Raw genomic sequence first — 27,708 nt, forward strand, 5'->3', positions numbered from 1 at the left:
TAAGGGCTTCTAGATTCTTGGAAGGGTTTTAGACAGTTCAATTTGTAAGTCAGAAGTTCCTATTAGGATCTGAAATGACTATAGCTGTTTGGAACTTATGAATTAAAACAAATAAACTAGAGCTGCTTTCTAGGGCAAAACCCCACACTGGGGAGAAACTGCAAAACCAGGACAATAAATGTAAGCTAAAAAGAAGATTCAAGTAAAAGTGGCAGAGGGTGGCAGAAAGTACAAGTACATATTTTTATTAATTTGCTTTAACAAGGGTAGAGGAAGCTCTAGAGCTACGAAACTAAAAATCCTGCCCTGAGAAACCCCAAGTTACTCAAGAGGGAATAAAGCTCAGATTGTGTTCAGATTTTTTTTTTTAAGAGCAATGCTTTATGCCAAAAGACAATTAGATAATTAAGACAGGGCAAGAAGTTGTGAGCCAAAAATCTCATATCCATCTACACAAACTTTTAAAGTATAAAGATCACAGACAATTGATATAATGATTCTGTGAACCCTTCATGGAAATCTGGTACAGAACAAGCTTCAGACAACCAGAATGATTGAAGAAACAACAACACAGGGCTGGTAGTTTGGTTAAACATGTATCTAAGCATAGAATGGAGAATAAATGATTATAAAGGGGAGAGGGCAGTACATAATGGTTGCTTGCATTACCAATATAGATACAGATCCAGGATCAAAAAACAGGGAGTATGTGGAAAGAATATGCAAAGAAGAGTAAGCTTGCTAATTACCTTATATTTGTGGGAATAAAAGATAGTACCTGAGGTCAGATGATGGGAGAGGGAGAAGGAAGGATGAAGAAGAAATAACTATATAATTTCAGTATTGCTCATGGTAGAACCAAATAAAAGGAAGGAGGAACAGAGTACTATATAAAGGTAGCCATTAGAATAAAGATATAACTCTTCCTAAAAAGAGAGATCAAATAAAATAGATTACACAGTGAAAGGCTTTTTTGTATAAAAGACTTGTATATAGGTAAAATGGGGATTCCCAGGTGGTGCTAGTGGTAAAGAACCTGCCTGCCAATGCAGGAGACCCTTGGATCAGAAAGCTCCCCTAGAAGAGGCCATGGCAACCCACTCCAGTATTCATGCCTGGAGAATCCCGTGGACAGAGAAGCCTGGCAGTCTACACTCCATGGGGTCACAAAGAGCTGGACACGACTAAAGTGAAAAGCATGCACCCATGCGTATAGGTAAAACAGAAAAACATGACAAAATGGGGCTGAAGATATCACATCAATAAATATAAAGTTTCACACTGGCTACAAAATTCAAAAACATGACGAAACTGAGATGAAAGGTATTGAACAAGTCAATAAATATAAAGTTTCACACTGGGTACAAAGTTCAACACTATTTATAAAACACAGATTCAGAAAGATAAAAGAATAGTAAGATTTATTCCTTGTGGCAGATTCTTTCCCATCTGAGCCACCAGGGAAGCAGAGTGAGATTCAGAAAGATAAAAGAATAAAAAGATTTATCAGGCAAATGCAAAAAAGGCAGGACTTGCAATTCTGCAATCTGATAAGGCAGATTTATAGGAGGATAGCATAGATAAGGGGTCATATTTTAAAAGAAAAAATTCTATACCATGTTAAGAAGTCTAGAGTCATAGTAAATAGGACTCAGTGAAGAATAAACTATAGTACAGATGTGCAAGAATCAGATGTGCCCTGGGTATGAGTCACTATAGTTCAGTTTGTTTCTCTGTTACTTGTGTTCGCAAATAATTTCATTTTATATACTTCTATATATCCTATAAACCTCATAATACAATAGTGTTATTAACTTTAACCAGAAAAATAATTAAAAGTTTGAAGTTAAAGTTTAAGAAACAAAGAAAAATATCAGACGTATACTTTAAAGAAGGACTAGGCTGAGATGACATTGGAGGCAGGGGATACAGTTAGAATGGGGCAAGGGGACAGACACTGCTTGAGTACCTACTTCAGATCAAGTGGTTTACAATTATACTCTCACTTTAATTCTAATAGTTATATGAAGCGAGACTTATGATTTCATATTTTATACATGGAGTTCTGAAACCTTAGGAAGTTTAATAATCTGCCCAAGTGAACCAATTAGTATAATGCTAGAATCAAGATTTTGAAGTCAGTTTTACTTAGTTCTTTGAAACTACATAATGGCAAATTTTTGTTGTTGTTGTTCAAAGTCTAAGTAAGAAAGAGGGAGGGTTTATGATAGTTCAGAGAGATAGGTATTTCAGAAGCATAATTAGGAAGGCTTGGGGATGAACTGGACATTGTGTGAGATTAAACAACAAGATAAAGATATAAAGAATTCCAGAGATGGTGTAAAAGCTAGTATCCACTTTCGGTTAAGATTTTGATACTATACATCCATAACTCCATTAAAAGATGAAAGAGGAAAAAAAAAAAAAAAAGCTAGTATCCACAAAGAGTTACAAATATACTGAGAAGTAAAACAAATCAGAATGTCCTTTTAGGCCCTTTTATTAAATTTACTGCTTTTCTTCTTCCCTAGACCTACACTAATTAAACCAAGCTTACATGATTTATTATGTGCTTAAAAAAAAAAAGCCAAAAACACAATTACAACAACAATCAGCTCCTATGAAAACTATTAAAACTAGAATGGATACACCAACATCTAGATAAAAATTCGGAGGCAGCAGGCACTGCGCACTTTCTCCTGTTTTCCTTTGGGGAAAGGGCAGATTTTAAAATCAGTTAATATCCTAATAATTAATATAAAATGTTTGTTCTCAGTATACAAGCATGAAGAACAAAACGTCTTAACTGCATAGGTTTTAGAAATTGATTTCCAGGGAAAAAATTTAGTTAGCAACATGTACATTTATATCGATAAATTCTTAAAGTCTAATGAATTTTTTTAAAAAGTCACAATACAGAATCTGCTAGTTTTTCTATTTTTAAAAACCAAACCCTTGAAAGTCCTCTGAAAAATTTTCTCTTTACCCAATTTTTGTTTCATTCCAGTGCCCCAACTTAATCTTCACAATTTCGTATGAGATTCTCTAGAGAATTATTTCTAGATATTTGATTAAATAAAGAGATCTTGGCCACATTTCTTTGATTTTATCTTATACTTACATGGAATGGTTCTCAAGTAAAGATTATCTCTGATCACTTGCTGCAGTTTATGGTCAATTGATCCTTTCTGAAACTGAAGACTTAGGTAATGTCGCAAATCTTTATTAATGACTTTGCCTACAACAACAAAAAAAACACAAGACAAAATAAATAATTGTTAGGTCTTCAGTTAAATATCAGTGCTAGTTAATGAATACCCTTAAACCATTTAGCCATAAACAGGATAAAAGAAATCAGAGTATTTTATTCAAAATAACCTAAGTGTACCAAATTATTACAGGTACTATAATTAAAATACACACCTGTAATATACAATGTGGGCATAATTTTACATGGAGAGAGAGAGAGGAGGTATGGGTCAGAGAGTCAAATATCCAAGGTAATTTCATTCAATCCCATGACTTTAAGTACAATCCATAAACAGGTAAGTTCCAAATTCTTATCATGTCTCTATCCCTGACGTAACTCCACCAGACTCCAAATGCATCAGACTCCTTCATCTATATTGCAGATAAATAAGTACCTCAACCTTCAGATGAAAAAAACAGAACTCTTAATTCTATCCTCTCCCATTACATTTCTCTCCTCTAATCTTAGAAAATTACCACAATCTTGCTGAAGCTGAAGCTCCAATACTTTGGCCACCTCATGCAAACAGCTGATTAACTGGAAAAGACCCTGACTCTGGGAAAGATTGAAGGCAGAAGGAGAAGAGGGTGACAGAGGATGAGATGGCTGGATGGCATCACTGATTCAATGGACATGAACTTGGGCAAACTCTGAGAGATGGTGAGGGACAGGGAAGCCTGGCATGCTGCAGTCCACTGAACAAGAACAACAATCCAATAGAACAAACCTAGAAGTCATCCTCAATTTCTTCTTTTTACTTCTATCCCTTAATGCAATTAATTAGCAATTTTTGTCAGCTCTCCCTTCAACACATATCCCATAACTGCCTACTTCTTCTCTCCGTTTCCATTGCTACCACCCTAAGCTAATCCACCATGATTTCTCACTTGGAATTCTGTAGAAGCCTTCTAATCCATTCCCTTGCACCCATTTTTGGTTCCTTCCTGCTTCCATCATTCCCAAAGAAGCCAGAATGAGATTTTAAAACATAAGTCAGATGATCACTACTCTGTTTAGAGCCACCTAATGACTTCTTGCTGCTCTTGGAAAATAATTCAAACTTCTAAACAGGGCCAAGCAAGTCTTACATGTTCTAGCTCTGACCATCTCGGACCCAAACTCACCCACCCTTCCCCTTCTCAAACTATGTTCTGCCCACAAGTCCATCTTTCGCATCTCTAACATGCCAAATGGGTCCTATTAAGAACCTTCTGCCTATCACTAGATGGAACAGGCATTCTCTGTCCATTTGTTTGACTCCTAAATACCACGTAAATGAGTAAGAATGAAAGGTTTCTTCCTTATTTGTGGGGAAAATGGGAGATTAAAAAGAAGAATATTAGGGGTATCAAAGAAATATTAGCAGAAAAATAGGGAGCTGCAGAAATCTGGTAGCAGTGAATTTGTAATAATGGTTGAACTCAAAACAATACAAACACTTTTCATTAGATAAGATTTCAGTAACTCAAAAAGAGCAATGCTAAAATAAAACAGATTATGCTACTGAATAAGAAATGACTGGTTGATTAAAATATACACTTTACTTCAAACAATATAGTTATGGCCAAATTAGATAATTCAAAAGGTTACTACAGATCAGTTCATTCTTTCAACTGTTATTTCATAACATAGCATTTCTAATCCTCTCTTTTCTCACATAAATAAATAAACATAACCTGTATGAGCGAGTACTAAAATAAGCAGGAAATCAGAGTGCTTCTAAAGTTTGGAGATAACATTGATGTTCTAAACTAATAAACACAAACCAAAAGGTCCCTGTTTTGCATTGTCAAAAATAGATACTGAGGAAGGGGGAAACCTTGTGATCAAAGAAGAAAACCTGAAGGATATTTACAAGGATAACACTGAACAATCTGTGGTCTGAGGCTGCTTCTGTCAGGACATTTAGTGGCCCCACCAACCAAAGTCCAATTTAGATGGATTCATGTTATTTCATTTTTCTTTTATTACAGTACTTATTCATTGCTGGGTAGAAGAAAAACCCAATTCATAATCAATACTGTACAGTCACACTGCTTACTGAACAAAACCAAACCCAATTATGAGTTTATTAAATATTTTGAAAACTAGGTAAAAAGTGTTTTGATCGCATTGTAATAATCACTATACAAAAGCTTTGGTGGATTGTTACATAAGTGCTTGAAAGTGTTTAGTGATGTTTGTGGAGGTTTGGCTAGGGTTTTGACTAGACAGAGAATGAATCATTTTTTTCTACCTAAAATAAATTATATAGACTTCAAAACCTGCTATCCAACATATTTTCAAAAATAGATTTAATCTAGATAAAGGATAATGCCTGTTTTATTAAAGAAGACAATCTGAGTAAACACTTTTTAAATGCAAGGTTTAAAAAAGTTTTTGAAGCTTTACTGTAAAATATGGCATGACTCAGACAGATAACTATAAAATGCTAAAAACTCACATTGAGTGTTAATCTACCAACCTATAAAAGGAACAGCCATTGAATTAGATGTTATTAAAGACAAAGCCATAATAAAAATCATGGATCACAAGTTACAATATGAGGGGCTCTCAACAGGGGAAATGAATTCAATTCCTGTTTCAAGGGCCCACAAGATCTTAAGACTGAGAGAATCATTAAAGCAGAAAGAGTTAAAGAATGACACCTAGATTTATCAGAGTAAGAACTGCTTCCTAATCTTTACCCTCAACTTCTACGGGGACTCTGGATGCAACACTGAGATGAACAGTTGCAAAGAAAAAGGTGAAGTACAATTTCATAAATCAGATATTTTATTTAAAGTATGAAAACTATTCAAAGATGTCATCACATTTCTCTGATGTTGGGAGAAAATATTACAAACATCAATAAAATGTCAATGATAAAAGATTAACAAATTATATAGATTGGCATTCTTAAAAGTTAATAATAATTAATAATAAAATACATTGGATGTAGCAGTCATCATGAATGTCCTTATTTCAAGAAACCAAAAAAACTTTTGTTAAGGGAATGGAATATTACGCTTCCCTCTTTGATGCAGTTCCAGGAAATTTGTTTTGTTTTTTTAATGTACAAATACCCTAAATAGGCAGGTGGCTACGGAATTACCAGAAGGCCAACAGAAACATTAGCTCACAGAGACAATGGAGAGACTATCTATATTACTGAATTATATATGAAAGTCTGCCTTTTGTTTTAAGAAAGTTTCATAGAAACTGGACATTTTCAGAGGATGAAAAACATCTATTTGGTATTAATGCAGTTGTTAAACCAATAAGGAAAAAAGACTCTTCATAATTGCATTTTTACTCAATCAGCCTTTGCTTCAAAGTACTAAGATTATTCTTTGACTCTTAAGTGACTTGTAAGTCAAGTTGATTTATGAAACTTAAAAACAGATCTATAAAGCTTACAAATACAGCTTAGGAGAGGAAAAGTCTATAACTGAACTCTCAATCACATGAATAAATCCATAATCAAAAGAACTCATGACTCAAATTCACACTTTCTGGATGTATGCCAATTAATATTCACTACCATTACTCTTTAAGGGGGCTTCCCTGATAGCTCACTTGGCAAAGAATCTGCCTGCAGTGCAGGAGACCCCGGTTCAATTCCTGGGTTGGGAAGATCCCCTGGAGAAGAGATAGGCTACCCACTCCAGTATTCCGGGGCTTCCCTGGCGGCTCAGCTGGTTAAGAATCTGCCCACAACGTGGGAGATTTGGGTTTGATCCCTGGGTTGGGAAGATCACCTGAAGAAGGGAAAGGCTACCCACTTCAGTATTTTGGCCTGGAGAATTCCATGGACTGTATTAGTCCACCGGGTCACAAAGAGTCCAGACATGACTGAGTGACTTTCACTTTTACTTTCTTTACTCTTTAAGGAATCAGTGTACAGAGTCACTGGTTATTATTTAGGTAAACACTGTGGCATGCTGGCATAGGTGTGGTCATGCAAGCAGCTGTAAATCAATTTAATTGCCAACATTTCACTGCCTTTTCCATAAAGATTGTCTAGGAGACTTTGTCAATCACTTGCCAAAGTCAAGATATGACAAGTCTTTACTATTGTCTAATCCAGTAGTACTTATAAAATAGAAAAGAAGAAAAAAATGAGGTCAGTTTGGCATGTTTTGTTCTTATACACTTGAGTTGATTCATGGAGATCATCCCATTCTTTTCTGAACACTTCCAATATTTTATTAATTTCATTGTTTACAATCTCTTCAAATGTCGTCAGAACTTAAAGTCAGGGAAGTGGACTTGCATTTTCACAATCTACGCCTTTTTGGAAGCTGGAACATGTGTCTCGCCTCAGTCTCTTGGTACTTCCCACATTCATGGTTTCACAAAGAATACTGACAATAACCTGGGGTCACATCTGAGAGTCCCTTTAACTCCTGGGAGGGCAACTCAGCTATGTCTTGAAAATTTAGTTTCATTTAAAGTGAATGACACTCTCATGAGACCCAGAGGGATCGGGTGGAGAGGGAGGTGCGAGGGGGGACCGGGATGGGGAATACATGTAAATCCATGGCTAATGCATTTCAATGTATGACAAAAACCACTGCAATGATGTAAAGTAATTAGCCTCCAACTAATAAAAATAAATGGAAAAAAAAAAGAGTTAGAAGAAACTAAAAAAAAATAAATAAATAAAGTGAATGATACTCTCATGAGCTCTTCATCTTTTTAAAATTTAATTTCCCTCACTTGAAGCTGTTTATCTTTTATTGTTGGAAAAGTAATTATTCCAGTTCAAGACTACAGACACAAACTAAGAATGGCACAGAACTGATTTCTGCCTATAAAGAACTACTAATAACGTCTTCTCACAGTAAGCCTACCAGTTCCTTCTCACTGCTCTTGCTCCAAACACAAACTTAAAAGCTCTTTGAGCTCTCCAAAGTATCTAAACTCCTTTTGAGCTTTGGCAATTCAGGAAATTCTTCGATGTTTCTTAGTTTACTTAGCACTCTACAAATGTGGTTATGTGTTCCATCCAATTATTAATCATATACATCTTTTAAAAATCTCGAGCTGCTCAGAACATTCTTTGTACCTATAAGAATTTCATCACATAACTTATCTTTTAGAAATTGCTAGTCTTATAATCACACCTATAGATGCCATAAACTTAAAAAAAAATCTGTTTTCCTCAGAGGCAAAGTACGGGCATAACCATGTCCTACTTTTCTTCTTTACTATGATGACTGTAAGATAGCCTGGTGAAATTGCCCAAACGGTTCAATCCAACTAACTTAACACAAATGATGTTACTCACGAGTCATTTTCCATTAGACCCAGACTCAAGAGCAAAGCATTTCATTGCTTCCTCTACCTCCTAAGCTCTATGAAACCAATGCAAAAGATACATATAAGCTTAATTCCAAACTGGTTCCTTGGTTAAAGTCAGGCGTTTTCTAAGACAAAAGAAGCCAAACTGTAGTCCACTTGTTTGTGAAACTGTAATCTTCTCTAGACAATCAGAATCTATATATTTCATAGTAAAACACCTTCTATAGCACAAAAAGTTATTTTAAAATATACGGTTATTAAACATAGAAGTTTGTCAGCTATCTTAGGGGCAAAGCTGTGGTTTTATAGATTTAATCCCAGGATCAAGCACATAGAATGTGTGAATCAGCTTAATTTTGTATTTTTTATTGTTCATTTCACACTCTCCATCATCGAATACATGAAATTTTAGAATACTCAACTGATAAGAGTATTCAATAGTCTATACAAAACTTTATTTCAAACTTTATTTGGACTCTCTCAAAATGTTAAAGTAACTTCTTCATTGATACTGCAAACTTAATGATAGTTTTTAATGCCAATTCCTCAAATTCTTTTCTTTGTTAATGTTTTTAAATGTGTTCATAAAACAGTATCTGGCTATCCTGAAATACAAAACAAGGCTAAATTTAAAGAAGTCTACTGTCTTCTAGTTCTACCAGGGATAGCAAGTCTAGAGGTAGGGGAAAAAAAACCCAAACACTTTTTCTGCCTTTTCTGAAAGGAAGATGTAAGAATGAAAAGAAAATGAGAAATAGAGAACAATGATGACTAGGACTGCTATTTTATAATGATAATTATTATATTGTACATATATGCTTCCCTTGTGGCTCAGCTGGTAAAGAATCCACCTGCAATGCAGGAGACCTGGGTTCAGTCCCTGGGTTGGGAAGATCTCCTGGAGAAGGGAACAGCTATCCACTCCAGTATTCTGGCCTGGAGAATTCCATGGACTGTATAGACCATGGGTCACAAAGAACTGGATACGACTGAGCTACTTTCACTTTCACACACATGCTATACATTTTCACTTACGCCTCATGAAAATTTTAAGGTAGATATTATCATTACTATTTTATAGGTAGGGAGCTGAGGTATAGAGAAGTGACTTGGCCAAGGTTATATCACTGGAAGTAGCAGACCTGGTATCTGAACCCAATTAATCTGGCTCTAGAACCTGAACAATTAAGCACTGTGCTAGAATACCTCTTTCTCTCCCTTTTTCTCCATCCATCCACCTACCCACCTATCTTTTGCTGAATTTTTTCTCTTGCATGAAGATATAAAAATACAAGCTTAGAAGACCATCTTTCAAAAGAGCTTACTTTTCCTAAAACAGTCACATTTATTGTGTTAAAAAAAAAAAAAGATTTACTGAGCTCTGAGATTTCCTGAAGCTCTTAGGGGTAAGGCAGTGAATGACAGTGCACCCAAATGAACTAAAAGTCTCACAGGGATGATGAACACTGAGAAAGAAATTTCAGACATGAGAGCATTCATTATGATTGAGAAGTAGCAAGCATTGTGGGAATCTATAGCCTAGATCCTAAGTCTAGGAAATCTGCAAAGATGTCACTGAGAAATTGCACTGGAGCTGAAAACTGAAGGATAAACAGGAGACAACCAAGTTTAAAAGAAGGAGGGGGGTGTTGGTAGAGAGTGGTACATGTGAAGGCATTTACTTGAGGAGGGAAAGAACACAGTGCTGACAGGAACTGAGAGAAATCCAGTATAGCTGGTTCTTAGAAAGTGAGGAAGAGTTTACACAAGCTGAGACAAGAGTTCCAAGGGCCAGCGGGTTGAGCAGGACCTTGAAACAATAACTTCAAAGAACTTCAACTAACTCAGGTATTACACCTAGGCCCTTCATAACTGCTATAAGTGAACAACTTACAGATATATTCTTACTGGCCACATCTATATTTCATACTTGTGTTCAAATGCCACCTTGTTATTTCTATTCTTTTATCTGCAAGAGCATATTCAAAATTATAAACTTGGATGATCCTTACCAATATAACTGTTTAAGTATGCCACTCATTACAGTCAAGTGGAACCTAATGCATTTTTAAATAATTTATATAACTAAATTCTTATTCTGTCCCAAATTTGAAAAGCACTAGATCTTCTGGAGTCTCCTGAGCCACTTCAGCGTTTAAAACTGGCCAGTTTTCAGGACCCTTCTGAGTTACAGTATGAAAAAGCACAGTGAAGAGATCAAGCAGTTGGTGTCTTCTGCAGAATCCTGCTTCCACCTCAGTAGTTAAGAAAAAGACTCCCGCTCACGGAGGGCACGTTCTTTTTTTCCTCAGCCTTTTAAGATATTATTGACATATATGTAAGTTTAAGGTATACATGTGACCATCTGATGCATGTATACGGGCGCTAAGTCGCTTCAGTCCTGTCCAACTCTTTGCAACCCTATGGACTGTAGCCCACCAGGCTCCTCTGTCCATGGGATTCTCCAGGTGAGAATACTGGAGTGGGTTGCCATGCCCTCCTCCAGGGGATCTTCCCAACCCAGGGACTGAACCCATGTCTCTTATATCTTCTGCATTGGCAGGCAGGTTCTTTACCACTAACACCACCTGGGAAAGCTGATGCATGTATATATTGCTAGACAATTACCATAACAAGGTTTGCAACCCCACTTTTTCACATACTTCCCATTTAATGAATGTACAGTGATAATATTTAAGATAACAACTTTGACACATGTAATCTGGTATTATAGTCATCACGCTGTACATTAAACCCCCAGAACTTAGCCACCTTAGGGCTGTATGTTTGTACCCTTTGACCAACATCTCCCCATTTCCCATATCCAGCCCCTGAAAACCACCATTCTGCTCTTTATTTCTATGAGAACATGAGTTTCTGTTTCTATCTCTATTACACTCTACATGTCAATGAGAGGATACAGTTTTGCCTTTGTCTGCTGGAGGTCACATTCTTTGTCTGTATTACAAGTTAGGGCAGGAGTACACGTTAAAATGGGAGTGTCCACTCTCCACTGGTTCCTGGAAGCAGGCCTCATAAACACATTGGTCAGGATTCACCTACTGCCCTGGTCCTACCTCACCGACAGTTTAACATCAAGCTTGCACTGCACACTTGGTCCTTGCCCAGCACACCCTAGAAAAGCTTTCTTTTCTCCCTCCCTTTCTTTCCTTCCTTTCCTCCCTTCCTTGGTTATTACTTTTAATGCATTTATCATCAGAAGAACTGGGAGCACAGCTAAAGAAAGAATCTTTGGTTTAAGTAGTCTATATATTTGAAAAATCCCTGAACTACACCAAACTAAATACACTCCTCCCTAGTTCCTCTGTCCATGGGGATTCTCCAGGCAAGAATACCAGAGTGGGTTGCCATGCCCTCCTCCAGGGAATCTTCCAAACCCAGGGATCGAATCCAGGTCTCCTGCATTGCAGGTGGATACTTCACCTGAGCCACCAGGGAAACCCAAAAGTCGAACACTATTTACTACTTGTAGAATTCAACATTATACAGCATTGAAATGGCTACACTATACTCACATTATGTGTAAATAAAACCCATTATAATGTTGTATAGTTTTCTGAAAAAAAAAATTTTTTTTAGTGTTTTTGCTTAAATATTTTGCTTAAGTAAAGCAAGTATTTCTGTGTAGAATGTATTTCCAAATAACAATCATTTCTCTAAAAAAATTCTGATGCATGGCCAGGGATCTGAGTTATAAATAAAAAGTTTTATAAAATAAAAGCATTTCCCAGAGGAAAATGCTGTTGTGTCTATATTTGTTCTTACTTCTGAGGTATCTTGTCCTACCCGTCTAACCTCCATACCCAACTCTTTCCCTGCTGGTTTCAGTTTTGTATCTACTCCACCTGGAGCCCCACAGCGTTGTGCACATATAAAGATGGTTAGAGCAAAAGGCCTGCGCCGTGACCATCTGCTCACCTACGCTTTGACGCCAGCACCCAGACAGAACCCTGAGGTCCACATTAATGTTTTCACCTCTCTTCCCTGCTGGTCCTTGCTACAAACAATGGGGTACATGCCAGGAACTATGTTTTGTTCATTTATGTATTTGTCCTCCAAAACAGCTGGCACAGCACTGAGTAAACATTCTTTAAACACTCCAAAATGATACTTTTTGAAAATTAAACCTTTTGTTTTGGATTGGAGTATTGCCGATTAACAACACTGTGATAGTTTCAGGTGGACAGCAGAAGGGACTCAGCCATACATATACACGTATCCATTCTCCCCCAAACTCCCCTCCCATCCAGGCTGCCACCTAACATTGAGCAGAGTTCCCTGTGCTATATACAGTAGGACCTTGTTGGTTATCCAACCAAAAGGACACTTGATAACGTGACTGCTATACTGATAAGAGTTTTAAATGGAATTCATCCGAGAGAAACATTTTTACTGTAATCCTCACAAAAATCCTTTCATTAAGCAGCACTATTAAAAGTAATGTCTTGATTATAACAATGTGTCAAATACTCATAAGGTATTTTAAATGAAAAAAGCAGGGCACAAAACAGAATATTCAGTGTGACCCCCAAAACTGTAACGTATCTGAGAAGATGCAATTTTTTAAAATGTAAGGGTTATACATAAACTCATACTTATTAAACAGTTAGCAACACTTAAATATTATTGCAGGTATATTTACTGGGTGATTTTTAAAAACTTTTATCTTCATGGTTCTGAATTTTCAAATTTTCTACAATGAAAATCTACTACTACAATGAGAAAAACTTTTAAAAACTAGAAACCATACTTTCAAAATCTGTGCCCTTCAAAGGTCATTTGTAGAAAAAGAAGCCTGACCTAGTGGAGCAGTATGACAAAAAACTTGAAAAGTTCTATGAAAAAGCTGACACTACTTGTGTAGGTTTTCCTTTAGTTCTTTGTTTTTAATAAGTATTGATAGTATTTTCCCCATAGTAAGGTTAAATTCCAACCTTTTTAACTAAAATGCTCAACTGATAAGCTATAGAATACTAAAATCTCTATTTGGAAAATAAAATGAAAATCACATTCTAGAAAAAACACAACAAAATTACCACAATTTTCCCTTTAAAAGTCATGTATCAGGAAGAGTACAGTAAGGTGAACCTTTCTAGCGGAAAGGAGTAAAAAAAAATAAGAAATTATCAAAAGAGGGTCTTTTTCTTTTCAAAGCTTTTATTTGATGGGATCATGTAGATTTAGTACTTAAAGAAAAACAGTATTTCTCAAGTGCTATCCTGAGGCTGTTCACAATTTTTTTTCTTTGTGGCACTCACATCAGGAATCATTAGCAAACCTGTCATAATGCCAGATAACCAGTGCCTGGATGGCACATCAATATCTGAATCATAGTATTAATGCTTCATCCTTTTGACAAGAGGGTACAAAGCCATCTATTGTGCCCTGTCATTTTCCTGAAAACAGAATAACTGGGTTCAGTGGTCTTTGCAAATCAAAGTTATATGCTTCAGCAGAATGTCCAGGACTTGAGGTAGAAGATTTGTTACTGACGTTTCATTATAAAAGCTAATGAAAAGACAGCTGAAAGGGAATACAGATGTGCTTGATCAGAAGTCTAACTGGGAAAAAAAATGACTATTAGAGAACTCAGATTGTATTTTAAGATGCATCATTATGTAAACAATCTCAACCTCCAGGTTCGGGTAGTAGGCTGATAGAATTAACCACTACTGAAGAAGAATTTAATAGCTTGTATTTGTCTGACAGCTTTTAAAAACATAGATTTATACTAATCCTTAGAAATTTTCTAGAGCAGTTAATTTAAAGGTCCTAAAAACTATATTAAACATCAAAAGTGATCTGAGTCTGCGGAGTCAACATTCATTACAAAATAATCTATTTTCCATTTTCATTTCTAATCTCTATGTTTAAATCAGGAACATACTTAAAAGGACTTTTAATCCTTTCAAAAAACGTCAGAATTTAAACTTTAGAAATAAATGACCACTTCTATGCATATCCCCTTCCCCAGATTCCTCCACTCCCTCCAACTCACTTCAACTATAAGGCTGAAAGATGAGGACCTTTCAGAAAATGTCAACTTAAATGATACTGTCAGAAGATCTCCAGTCTCCCATTTCCCTTTCAAAGGGTGTTTAAAAAAAAAAAAAATCTTAAAGGAAATCAGTCCTGAATATTCATTGGAAGGACTGATGCTGAAGCTGAAACTCCAATACTTTGGTCACCTGATGCGAAGAGCTGACTCACTGGAAAAGACCCTGATGCTGGGAAAGATTGAAGGCAGGAGGAGAAGGGGACGACAGAGGATGAGATGGTTGGATGGCATCACCGACTCGATGGACATGAGTTTGAGTAAGCTCCGGGAGTTGGTGATGGACAGGGAAGCCTGGTGTGCTGCAGTCCATGGAGTCGCAAAGAGTCAGATATGACTGAGTGACAGAACTGAACAAACAAAAGAACACCAAAAAAAGTGGGGAGTGGGGTGGGGAGGTGAAGGAGGAAGGATGGGAAGGGAAGAAGTGAGGGAAGGAGGGAATTCATACCCCTAAACTAAACCAACAGCAAGAAAAGAATCTATTTCAAAAGGCAATGGGAATTTCCATAAATTCCAATATCAATTAGTGAATGCTATGAAACTACACAGTAAAAACCACAATCAAAGGTATTAAATGGCCTGATCAGATTGATAGGCCTGAATTTAGGTCTAAGAATTGAAAGGGAGTTGTCTGAGCAATGTGACAACATAAATCATTTTTATAAAAGGCTCTCTAATACAGAACAAAACAAAGAGAAATAATCAAAAATAGAGGAAAAAAAACAGTTACTCTTTGTCCACTGAAATATCAACTCCAAAGACTATAAAACATTTTGGATCACACTGAAAAAATGCCAGAAGCTGACACATAACACCCTAGCTTTTAAACTCAGCACATTTTGCAGACTCTTTTCAGTACAAAATATTGATACATTGAATGTATATATTTATCTACAAAATAATGGGTATATAAACTGCTGTTCCCAATCCCTAGAAGCAGGAGATAAAAGCATTCAGAGAGAAATAGAGACAAAACTCCCAAAATGTAGCGGTCCTTGGCACTAACTCCCTACCCCCAGGACATCAGAATTACTAAGTATTAATAGAGAGTAAATACTTCCACATCAACCGGGAGAGTTCATATGCTAATGGTAACAGTAAGGGTTATCCAGGTAACAGGAACAATAGTCAATAAAAGCATTAATAGACTGACATCATGAAAAGGTAACTTCTCTGTGCATAGACTAAACAGAGGAGGGAGCCAAGAATAGCTATGAGGCATGCAGCTAAAATGTGAGGACCATTGTCCAGGTCAGTATTCCCAGTGGAAAAGTAGATGGATTTGAGATTCACTGTACATGCCCATATGTATATAGAATTTTTCAATACCAAACACCATCCCTAGAAGAGGTTGTCATCTGATATTTGAGCCTTACAAAGTCTCAGATTACAGAATGATCTATAAGTTATTTTATTTTGAAAAATATAAGGTACTGTCTGAAGAAAACATGTTAGCCTGAACCAACAACAACAGATTAAGAGACAATCTAACACAATTGCTGGGAGTTAGGGGCGGGGGTGGGGGGGAGCAAATAAAGTGAGAAGATTCAGTAATTTTTTCTTGGGAGATTACTTTACAACTGCAGGTGACAATGTCACTGTTAAGCAATCTTTCAATGACCAGGTTTTACTCATTTGTTTTAAAGGTAGTAAGTGTCTATATTTTCTTTTTTTGGTCATGCCACACAGCTTGTTGGATCTTAGTTTCCCAACCAGGGAATGAACCTGTGCCTTTGACAGTGAAAGTGCAGAGACAACCACTGAACCACCAGGGAATTCCCTGGTGATCACTTTTTGAAAAAAGCAATTCAGTCCATACTTAGGTTATGAGATCATGAACATATGCCAACATTTTGCTCGAACTGTACTTGTGGCTGGGACAGTATTATATACAGATTTAAAAACTACAATGTCTCAAGCAACTTAGATGGAAGAGAGGAGGAAGTGAACTAGAAAATTGTTAGGTGACTCATTCCAGTATTGACAAAATACTAAAGATGTAAGTTGAATAGTTTGAACAAAATTTTTACATGAAATAGTGGGAAAAACAGTATTTCTAAATTTCATTTTAAGTATATGTTAATTAAATTTTAGAGGTAGAAATCTGATTATATCCCTAAAAGTTTACATTAAGACCGCCGAATCAAGAGTATGTAATTCTTTAAGTGTCTTTTTAAAACAACTGTGGGACAGCATAATCTTAACTGCAGATACCTTCTCCTATCTGGATATTCATGATATTATAAATAGAATCTATTAGCCTTAGCAGTATATTTGATAGGAAGATTCAGGGGGAAAGAGACAACAGTAAAGATCACATCAGACTTCTAACTTGAAAAACCAGGAAATTTAAGTTCCAATTAAAGAAAAGAAATAAAAAGGGGAAGAAACAGACTTTGAGAATTGAGGCAGGAAATCAGTATAATAACATCTCATGTTGTTTGAGGTGGCAGCGAGACAGATACCATATGAAAATATTAATGGATCTGAATTTAGAGCTGTAAATTGAGAGTCTTTAACTCACAATAAAAATCTGGCCTTGGTAGAGATGTAGGGTGATGTAAGTTGGAAAAACTTTTCTGGAAGGCATTATGGCAATATCTATTAACATATACTTGCATGTCTTCTGACAGAAGAGTTCTACTGAAGTTATAGTCACACAAAAATGTAAAAAAAAAAACATAAAAGGTGAATGTTTATCACAGCATTATTTATAAGGAATTTAAATGTCCAACTATACTGGTGAGTAAATTATAAACGATAAAATACATCTTCAGTTACTGAGGTATGTTTTAACATGTTGTTGAATAAAAAAGGGTTTCCCTGGTGGCTCAGTTGGTAAAGAATCCACCTGCTATGCAGGAGACCCAGGTTCAATCTCTGGGTGGGGAAGATCCCCTAGAGAAGGAATGGCAACCCACTCCAGTATTCTTGCCTGGGAAACCAAGAGGGAGATACAGAAGGGAACTTTTAGTGCAAGATGTCATTTATGAAACTGGTACACTTTTCCTATATGTATTTACGCAAGAATATATTCTAAATATGCTCATCTCTGAGTGACAAGATGTTGAAGAATTTTACCCTCAACTTTGTAATATTCTATATTGTTTGAGAGATTTAAAACAACAACAGCAGCATACCATATTTTTAGAAATCTATAATGCATTTTTCTCTTTTTCTCATTAAGAACTGGAGCACAATATAAACTTGCAGGTAAATAATAAAAACAGGAAAAGAAGCCCACACTGGCTGCACACTTAGTTTTCAAATTTCAGGGCTGCCTAACTAGGAACACATAGTCAGAACTGGAGCACTACCCCAGGCTTGAAACCAAACAACTAGGCTAGAGAAGTCAGTCCTGCTTGACCTAAGCCTGTAATTTGATTACTGAAATCAGTAGTGACTCGGTGTTTTAACAGGTCACTCTCAGAACTAGGCCCTAAACCCCAATCCAGGGATTAAGTACTATAATGTGATTTAGGACAAGTTACTGTAAGACAAAATTAAAAGACATTTGCTCCTTGAAAGAAAAGCTATGACAAACTTAGACAACATATTAAAAAGTGGAGATATCACTTTGCCAACAAACGTCCATCTAGTCAAAGCTACAGTTTTTGGGTAGTCGTGTATAGACGTGAGAGCTGGATCATAAAGAAGGCTGAACACCAAAGAATTGATATTTTCAAATTGTGGTGCTGGAGAAGACTCTTGAGAGTCCCTTGGACTGCAAGGAGATCAAACCAGTCAATCCTAAAGGAAATCAACCTTGAATATTCATTGGAAGGACTGATGCTGAAGCTGAAGCTCCAATACTTTGGCCACCTGATGTGAAGAGCCGACTCATTGGTAAAAGACCCTGATGCTGGGAAAGATTGAAGGCAAAAGGAGAAGGGGGCGGCAGAGGATGAGATGGTTAGATAGCATCACTGACTCAATGGACATGAGTTTGAGCAAACTCTGGGAGATACTGATGAGCTGCAGTTTGTGGAGTCGCAAAGAGTCAGACATGACTGAACAACTGTAAGGCCACATCTTCAGGATTAGTAAATTATGTACATGAAAACAGTGACTAGAGAAAAATAATTTTTGATAGCTTGACTCCACTGAAAATATTTTCCCATGAAAAAGAAAAAGAGAATTGAAAGATTATATGATAGAGGTCAGCCTCTCCCTTAAAGTAAACAAAACCAAAAGACAGGAGGGTCATAAAACAAAATGCCAGGCACTATGCTAGTGTTGAAGCTATAAAAACCATAACATAGTACCTGCCCTGGTGTTGGGGTGTCACAGACAAGTATAAACAACTACTAAAACCAGTGAAAAAGCATGTACAAGGTGCATGAGAGCATGCAGCTAAAAAGAAAATAAATAACTATGTTTAGTGGGAAAAATCAGTTAATCTAGGCTGGAAGTAAGGGTGGGGAGGACAGAATTGGGAATATCATGGGCATTTCAGGTAAGGGGAAGAGCACAGTGGCACGGTGGTGGTGGATTATAAGACTAGAGAGATGTGGGCGCTCAGGTAACAGAAGGCTTTACTTATGTCACTAAAGGGTTAGAACATCTCTGTAGTGAAGAAGTTACTAAGATTTTTATTACCAGGGGAATGACACAGCTGAGCTGCCAGGGAAGCTCAGCTGGTAAGGAATTTGCAATTCAGGAGATCCCAGTTTGATTCATGGGTCAGGAAGATCCAGTGGAGAAGCGATCGGCTCCAGCATTCTCGGACTTCCCTGGTGGATCAGCTGGTAAAGAATCCACCCACAATGTGGGGGACATGGGTTTGATTCCTGAGTTGGGCAGATCCCCTGGAGAAGGGAATGGCTATCCACTCCAGTATTCTGGCCTGGAGAATTCCATGGACTCTATAGTCCATGGGGTCACAAAGAGTGGGACATGACTGAGCAACTTTCACTTGACACAGCCAGACTTGTGTTTCAGGTGGATAATTCTGGCAACACTGTGGACTACGGAGACAAGGAGAACAACTGGAGGGTACCAAGACCAGCACAGAATAAATTTAGCCACAAACCCATTAATACTGGCAGCAGAAGCAGTATTAGAAGAATCAATGCAGCAGAAAATTGGGTTGGTGAAATAGGAGGCAACTCAAGAAACATAAACTGAAAATAAGAATTTAACCAAAGAAGTGAATGCTCACAGATTTGCAGAGTGCTCTAATTTAAACTTCAAATGACAGGAATCCTTGAAGGAAAAAAGGAGAATGAAATAAATAATAAATAAACAAATAGTGCAGTTGAAGTAAAGTGAAAAATTTTTAAGGAGAGAAATTAGAAATTGAAAGGTTTACCATGTCTCAAAAAGAAGAAAAAGAAAGAAAAACAACAGCAACATAAAAATACAAGTGTAAATTCTTTAGGTATTTTCTTAAGTTTCCCAAAAGAAGACCAGATATTATTTAAAGAGTCAAAATCAAGGGAGTTTAAGATGATTACTCCACGGTAAAAAAAAACATTATATAATACCCATGCTCCATTTGCTTGGCAACAAAAAGTCTTTCAGACTTGTGGTGGCAGTGGCAGTTAAAAAAAAAAGAAAAAAGTGGGTTTTTTCTATTTAACTACCTTTTCTTTAGCAAGCAATGAATGATCCAGAGCTCTATGACTGAAGCTAAAAAAAGTACTGTAATTTAAAGCTGCTATATGCAAATACTATATAATACTGTTACTGTGATAAAAATAAACAGATGACACATGAGAAAGAAATGATATACAGTCAAGGTAACGAGACCAACATGCAGGAAGCAGGCACAGTCTTAGCTACCCTATTTCTCATGGTGGAAAGTTAGAAGTGAATGCTTCACAGAGAAATATAAATTAATCACAATTAGGTGGGAAAAAGATTTGTTGTAAGTTCGAGACTAATATCAATTCTTTGAAGCTCCTCAAAAACATACACCTTCATATATTATATGATTATATCACCTATTCACATTGAGGCACTTCTAAAATACACAGAATTAAACTCTCAAGAAATAACATGATTCATTTGTACCTTAACCTCAGTAAACTTCACATAATTCTTTATTAAGTTTTAAAAATAAAATTCAAAACCACAGAGCACTTTTGCTGCTATTGAAGAAAACTATTCTATTAAAAAAGAAGGACTAGTAAATGACAAAAAGTACCACTAAAAAGTATTCTTAGTTATCAAGGGTTTTTGAAGAGTCAGATGTAAGGATTTTAGACAAGATCTTAAAAAAATAAGATAAATTGGCAAAAAATTAAATATTTGTTGGTGATAAGATCATGGGTTACTATGCCTAGGCTTAAATTTTGTCTTAAATGCTGTTACTATTTTTGCAACTCAAAATAAAACGAAACTAGAAAACTCCCAACACAAAAGTATATTTTATTTATAAAGACAAAGATCTACACATTAATACTGATGAAAGGGAATTTGCAGACATGGAAATAAAGTTTAATGTTCATTTCTATTTCTGAGCAGCTATGTACATCTATAATACAAAAATTTTATGAAAAACTGACATATAAAAAGATTCACAGTTGACTCTACAAAAATGAAACACATAATTTTTCTTACAAAGTATGAAAATCTTTAAACAGTAAGGCTACATTTATGTGGTAATAATTTTAATCAAATTACCCAGTCAATTCAGTGAAGAACCAATTTAACTTATTTCATTTGCTAAATTAATGATTACTAATTGTCTGAGTTATAATTATATGTCTGTCATTGAACAATGGTATACTACAAAATTTAAAATAACAACTCTTACTTTATAGCAGAGGTTTAAAAAAAAATGCTGTAAGAACAGAATTGTATCTTCAAAGAGATTTTATGAGGAATTTAAATGTACAAAAACAGATAAGACTGCTGACTCCAGTTTGAAAAACTTTGCTTCACCAGTCATAGGTTTACCAGGTTAATATGTAGGAGGTTGTTTTAGTACCTCAATATAGCTGCAATACTCATCAGTTTCACCTTAAAGGGGGAAACAGAGATTTCTGTTAATATTATGTTATGTATTATAAGGCTTCCCAAAAATATAGTCAGTTTAGTCAGTGATAGTGCCCTGCTTTCTTCTTTTTTTCTTCCAACACACATTTGTTAAAATGTACTTAATTTTTTATATAATGAAAAGAGAGGAGGAAAAACAACTAGAAAAGAAAAAGGCAAAAATAAATGACTAGACAGTTCAAAGAAATGCAATGGCTTGTAAACACAGGAAAAGATATTCAACTTCACTCATGATAACTTCAACTTCACTAATATGATAAATACTAATTAAAACAACACAGATACCACTTCTCACCCATCAACAGATAAATCAACACCGCTGGCGAGGCTGTGAAGAAACAGCACTAGTAGAAAGTGTGGATGGGTGTAGTGGCATACCAAGAGGGGGCGATGGAAACAGGCCACGTCTGGTGCAGAATAAGGAGGTACACTGTCCACAGAGAATTTATCAGCTGAAACTGGATCTGTTCTTTAACCATCATGTGACGACAATTTTTCTAAATGTCAACAATGAAACTCTCTCTGAAAAAGTTTTTTAGTTTTTCCAAATTTTAAATAATTGTGGTTGTTGTTGAACTTTAATAACATATATATGAGTTTCAAATTCAACATTTTTATTACTTATTTTTCAAACACTGAACTACACATAAAGTTAATCTGAAGAACTCCCAGTTGGGCCTCTGATAATGGATTCAGTTCTACACATTCATTTCAGAAGTTAAATCTGTAATATTCTGAAATGGTCCAAACTCCATCTGAGCACAGTTTGTCTCTAGCCCCTGTGTTTCATTACCTACTCCTGCATTTAAACAATAGAGTCCAAATAAACAACGACAGCTGTAAGCTATTTCTTTTTTCTAGGTTATCTTTTTTCCTGGTGGGAGGTTTTAGATGAGTTAATCAGAAACAATAATACTTGCAGACAGCGGAATTAGCCTTGAACAATGACTAGTAAAGCACAAAGCTTTAAAAAGTTATTTAAAGAATAGTGCATGGAAACAGTGGTTAAGGTCATTAACTACACAACAATAAAACATAGGAAATGGTGGATAGAAAAAAAAAAAGGAAATGGACACTTAGAAAAAAGAATCAAATTTTGAAGGATGCTAGGAGAGACACCAAAAGATGTTGCTCTTAGATTACTAGAAGAAACCAAAAGGGCAATGTTTATTTGAATGTCTGGTTATTAACTAGTGGATCAAACAGTGTCCATGTTCACTACATTCCACCATCTTCTCTTGATTTTGTTGAAAAATTTCAGGAGTTTTTTTTTTTTCTTTTAACTAAACGCAATAAATGAAAAGATGAATTTTAGCAAACATTTTCTATAATGTACTCTATTTTAAAATTTACTTTTACTAGTGTGATTGTCTATTCAAATGTTCAAAAAAAGGAAATATTTAATGTATATATTTTGTTTCTATCATTACTATATTTTATTTCATGGTCATTTCTGAAAATAACTTTATAATATATGAGAGATATATTAAATAATTACCTGCTCTATGCTCAAATACACTAAATATGTCCCTGTAGGGTATAAAATGATACAACCAACATAGAAGAAAAAATGGTGACAGTTCTAACTGTTACAGCTATATAGTAACAAACATAAATAGTAGGAGGCTGAATAAGAAATTAGAAAATAGTTACTTATGATGGAGGAGATGAAAGGACTGAGGTAAGGGGAAGATGTAGAAAATTGAAACAAAAGTATACTTTTTAGTATAGTTTGACTTCTGAACTATACAAACGCTTTATACAAATTCAAGAGACTAAAACTAAATTTAAAAATCTAAGTTAGCAAACCTTAACACTGAAAACAAATGGAAATAAATGAACTTAATTGCATATCAAACTGGTAATACAATCATATGAAGAGAAAAATAATATTTCAAGTCACTTTTGAACATAGTACTTTGACCTGCATCTTTACTGGGGTATATTCTAAAAATATTAAAAATTGCAAAGAAATCTTAAACTTCACATAATGGTTACAATATTAATATTAGTTTTTATAATTTACCTAGGTATTCACTGGCCAATTCCTTTTAAGTTTTTTGTAGGTTTGAAAATTTTCATAACCAGAAATTGAAAAAAACAGAGAATTCTGGTCAACACAGTATTAACTAATCCAAGTAATATGTACTTCAATAGGGCACATTATTCACAAAAAGACCTAAGAACTCATTCTATGTTCTCTGCCATTCTGCCAATCAGGAAACAATTTTATATCTTTTACAGAAGCAAAACAGTAGTCAGAAACATCTTCCCTACCTTAGTAAATTGACTTCTTCACAATTCTAGATTTTCTCAACAGAGGAAGAATTTTCTTCTACCTGGTTGCCACTTCATCTTAGCTCAAAGTCCTCTGAAGCCGAAGTTAATATAAATGAAGTTGCACTGCATGCTGAAAACCTTCTAAACCCTCCACTTGGCACCCAGTATTATACTCTGGCTTATGGCCTAAATCATACATTCTTAAAGACAGCACAGCTTTTTAGGCCCCTCCCTCCCTACTTTGCATGCTCTTCCCTGGTCTCATCTATTCTTACAACTTTTGTAATGATCACCTATATTCTCACAGTTCCCCAAAGGGTATCCGAACTCATACCTTTCTCCCTACATCCATACTTTTCTGCCTACTGAATGTTTTTACCAGGGTGTTTCCAAAGTTCCTCAGAAACAACAAGCCTAAATGAGAAGTCATCATCTCCTCCCTTACAAAAAAAAATCTACCATAATTTGTCTCAGAAGCCAAATTAAAATCCTAGGCATCAATCCTGGTTCTTCTTGCACCTCAATGACATATATTAATAATAATAATGCTAAAAAATCACAATGATAATTATTACAGTACCTAACAGCTACATAGTACTAACCATGTACTTGGCACAGTTCTACACTCTGTACATAAATTAATTAATTTAATCCTCACACAATACTACAAGATAAGTATTGTGTTTCTTCTCATTTTACAATGAGTAAATGCGATTCGGAGAAGTTTTGCAATTTGCCAAACTTTACAAAGATACTAAGTGGTAGAGTCAGGATCTGAGGCTCGAGAGTCTGTTTTCTTTAACTAATACACTATACCGCCCCCTCAATCACCAAATAGTACTTGATTTCATCTTCTGAATATTTCTCAAACTCATTCAATTCTCTCCACTTTAACAACCACTGTCCTAATGCAGGTCACCACCATCTTTTGTCTGATGAAGCCAATAGCTTCTTACCTGGATTCCTGCTGCCATCCCTGTTCTCCAATGTAGCAGCCAGGATGGTTTTCCTGAAGTACAAAGCTGATTACATCACACCTCTGCTTTCGCACAGAAACTTAACGGTTTCTAACTGAACTCCGAATAGCATTCAAATCCCTTAATGTGATTAACAGAGCCTCCAGCTTTCCTCTTCAGCCCCATTTCCACCCTCAATTCCCTTGTAGCTTCCTCTCCATACTCTATTACCACTGTAATTCTTATATTCCTCTTCCTCCAACCTCTGGTCTGCCTGTTTCTTAAATAACCTTTATATCTACATTCATGGACATGGATGTCATTTCTTTGAAGAGCTTTCCTGATCTCCCAACTCCTAAGTTAGCTGCCTTAGCAGTTAGGCAGTATTTGATTCCTTAGGGCCCCATAATATTTTTACCAAATATATACACCCATATGTTTCACACTGAATTATAACAGTCTATTACTTGTCTGTCTCACTCCCTAGACCAACAGCATTTAGGAGAACAGGGACAACGTACCAAAACCAAAAGCTTGATAAATACTGAAGAATTAATAAAATGCAATAGAACAACTTAAAGCTTTTGTCAAATAAAATAACCTTCTTGGTCTAATTGTGGTTTTCTTTATAAATCTAATAAATCTTATCTTCTGGAATATTCTACTCAAAACATTTATTGTTAATAACCATCCACATTACTCACATTATCTCCATTATTCATTTATCTTCTCAAAACTTGGGACTATAGTAGTTAAAATTATAAAGACAAAATACAGCTTGACAAAATTGTGCTATCTTTTAATCTCTATATGCAGTTTTCAAAAGAACATTTTAAAAGGCAGTGACCCTAGACTCTTCAAAAATGTCAGTGTCATGAAAAGGAACAAAAAAAGAGAGAGAGAGAAAGAATGAAAAGAAAAAGAAATGCAAGAAAGAGCGGTAAGGCTGCTTCAAATTAACAGTCTGAGGAGTTAGAACAAGTAAAGCAAATGATTCCTGCCTGGACTCTAGATTTCAGAAAGACAGAAAGAAAAGGAAAAGAAAAATGCTCAAAAGGACATTTTTGGAGCAACTGGGGAAATCTGAACACAGCCTATATATTAAGTACTCTTCTCATTCTTATATTTCTTGACTATAAAAATGGTATTGTGATTATGCAGGAAAATGTACTTATTCTTAGGCGGTATATGGTGAAATATCATGAGTATCAATGATGCATGCCACTTGCTTTCAAGTAATTTACCTAAAAAAATACATATACACACAGAAGAAAGAAAATGCAAATTTGGGAAAGGTTAAAAATTAATCTAAGTGAAAAGCAAATACTCATTGACTCTTCTTTTTCCACTTTTTTGCTTCAACTTAAAAAAAGGTGGGAATAAATAACATTTACTGAGTAATTAATATGAGCTGGACACCATTCTAAAATGTTTACATTATTAACTCAATCATCACAGGACACCTGTGATGTGACGACAGTTAAGACTATAGGACTTCCTAGTATCATCCCTATTTTTTAGATGAGTAGCCTAAGGCATTGAGACATTTAAATAATTTACCCAAAGTTAAAACTAGCTGTATCTATGTGGCCAAAAAATAAAAAATAAACACACAAAACAGGCTCTTAGAGGACAGAAGGTGAAGATAAGCACACAAGTAACTATAAAGAAACATAGAATAAACCAAGAGATGCACATATGGCACTGCAAGAATTTAAAAGAAAAAAAGAGAGTCAATAAAGTCCAAATCCAGAGTCCATGTTCCTGGTTTTCCATCTTGTGTACTTTTGTGCAGCTACAGACATAACAGAAGACTCTGACATCCAGTTAGAAAACAGACTGGAACAACCATTTTTTTTAGAGAAACACGGACTGGAAGACAAATTCTAAGCCTATTATATTAAAGGTGGTGAAATCAAAAAGAGAAATGATAGGAAAGAAAGCAAAACTGATTAAAATTAGGGCTTCCCTAGTGGCTCAAATGGTAAAGAATCTGCCTGCAAGGCAGGAGACATGGGTTCAATCCCCAGGTCAGGAAGATGCCCTAGAGAAGGAAATGGCAACCCACTCCAGTATTCTTGCCTAGAGGTTTCCATGGACAGAGGACCCTGGTGGGCTATGGTCCATGGGACCACAAAGAGTCGGACAAGACTGAGTGACTTTCACTTTCAATGCAGGAGTAGAGGTGGAATAAAAGGCTGATGACATGGAGGTGGAATAACATGGCTGAAACAGAAAACAATAACTAAAAAATTTTGTATAAAATTAAAATTTAATTATGACTAGTATTGGATATTGCTTCACAAGTGGCTCAGTGGTAAAGAATCTGCTGGCCAATGCAAGGGGTGCAAGAGATACAGGTTCGATCCCTGGTTAGTCCTAGATGCAAAAATGTTAAGCTAAAATTACCAAAATTATTAGTTACTAAAATGTTAGTAAGCAGGCAGAACATAAATAGCTTCCAGTACAGTGGTTTATCACTCCCTAAAACTATATAATTAAATATGGTCCCTCCTTCTCTAGCACAAAAATCCAAACTTAGAACAGGACACTAAAATTTTTTTAAAAAATAAAGTCTTAAGACTACACAGTAGTGTCTACAAGAATACACAGACACATAAATAGTAGCATAAGGAAACATATTTTAAAACCTCTTATAAAATATAATTCGATAAACAAAATAACATTACCTATGTTTATTTGTTTACATTTCTATCACCTTTGCTAGAACATGGACTTCAGGGCAGGAACCATGCCTCATGGTTCATTTCTATAGCCCAAATACCTAAAATAGGTACACAATAGGCATTCATATGTTTGCTGAACTTACACATGTGCATGGAACTTATGCATGA

The 27,708-nt window shown here is 35.7% G+C and overlaps 1 protein-coding gene across 4 annotated transcripts in view; it reads right to left on the minus strand.

The window, feature by feature from the left end:
- Positions 1 to 27,708, minus strand: part of MAGI3 (membrane associated guanylate kinase, WW and PDZ domain containing 3) — a 248,562-nt gene that overhangs the window by 103,482 nt on the left and 117,372 nt on the right. For all 4 annotated transcript variants that reach the window (XM_070463862.1, XM_070463860.1, XM_070463864.1 and 1 more), the window contains exon 2: positions 3,122 to 3,238. In XM_070463862.1, the coding sequence (XP_070319963.1) occupies positions 3,122 to 3,238 (117 nt within the window). The remainder of the gene's footprint in view (positions 1 to 3,121; positions 3,239 to 27,708) is intronic.

Source organism: Odocoileus virginianus, unplaced genomic scaffold (assembly GCF_023699985.2).
Source record: "Odocoileus virginianus isolate 20LAN1187 ecotype Illinois unplaced genomic scaffold, Ovbor_1.2 Unplaced_Contig_8, whole genome shotgun sequence".
NCBI lineage: Eukaryota > Metazoa > Chordata > Mammalia > Artiodactyla > Cervidae > Odocoileus > Odocoileus virginianus.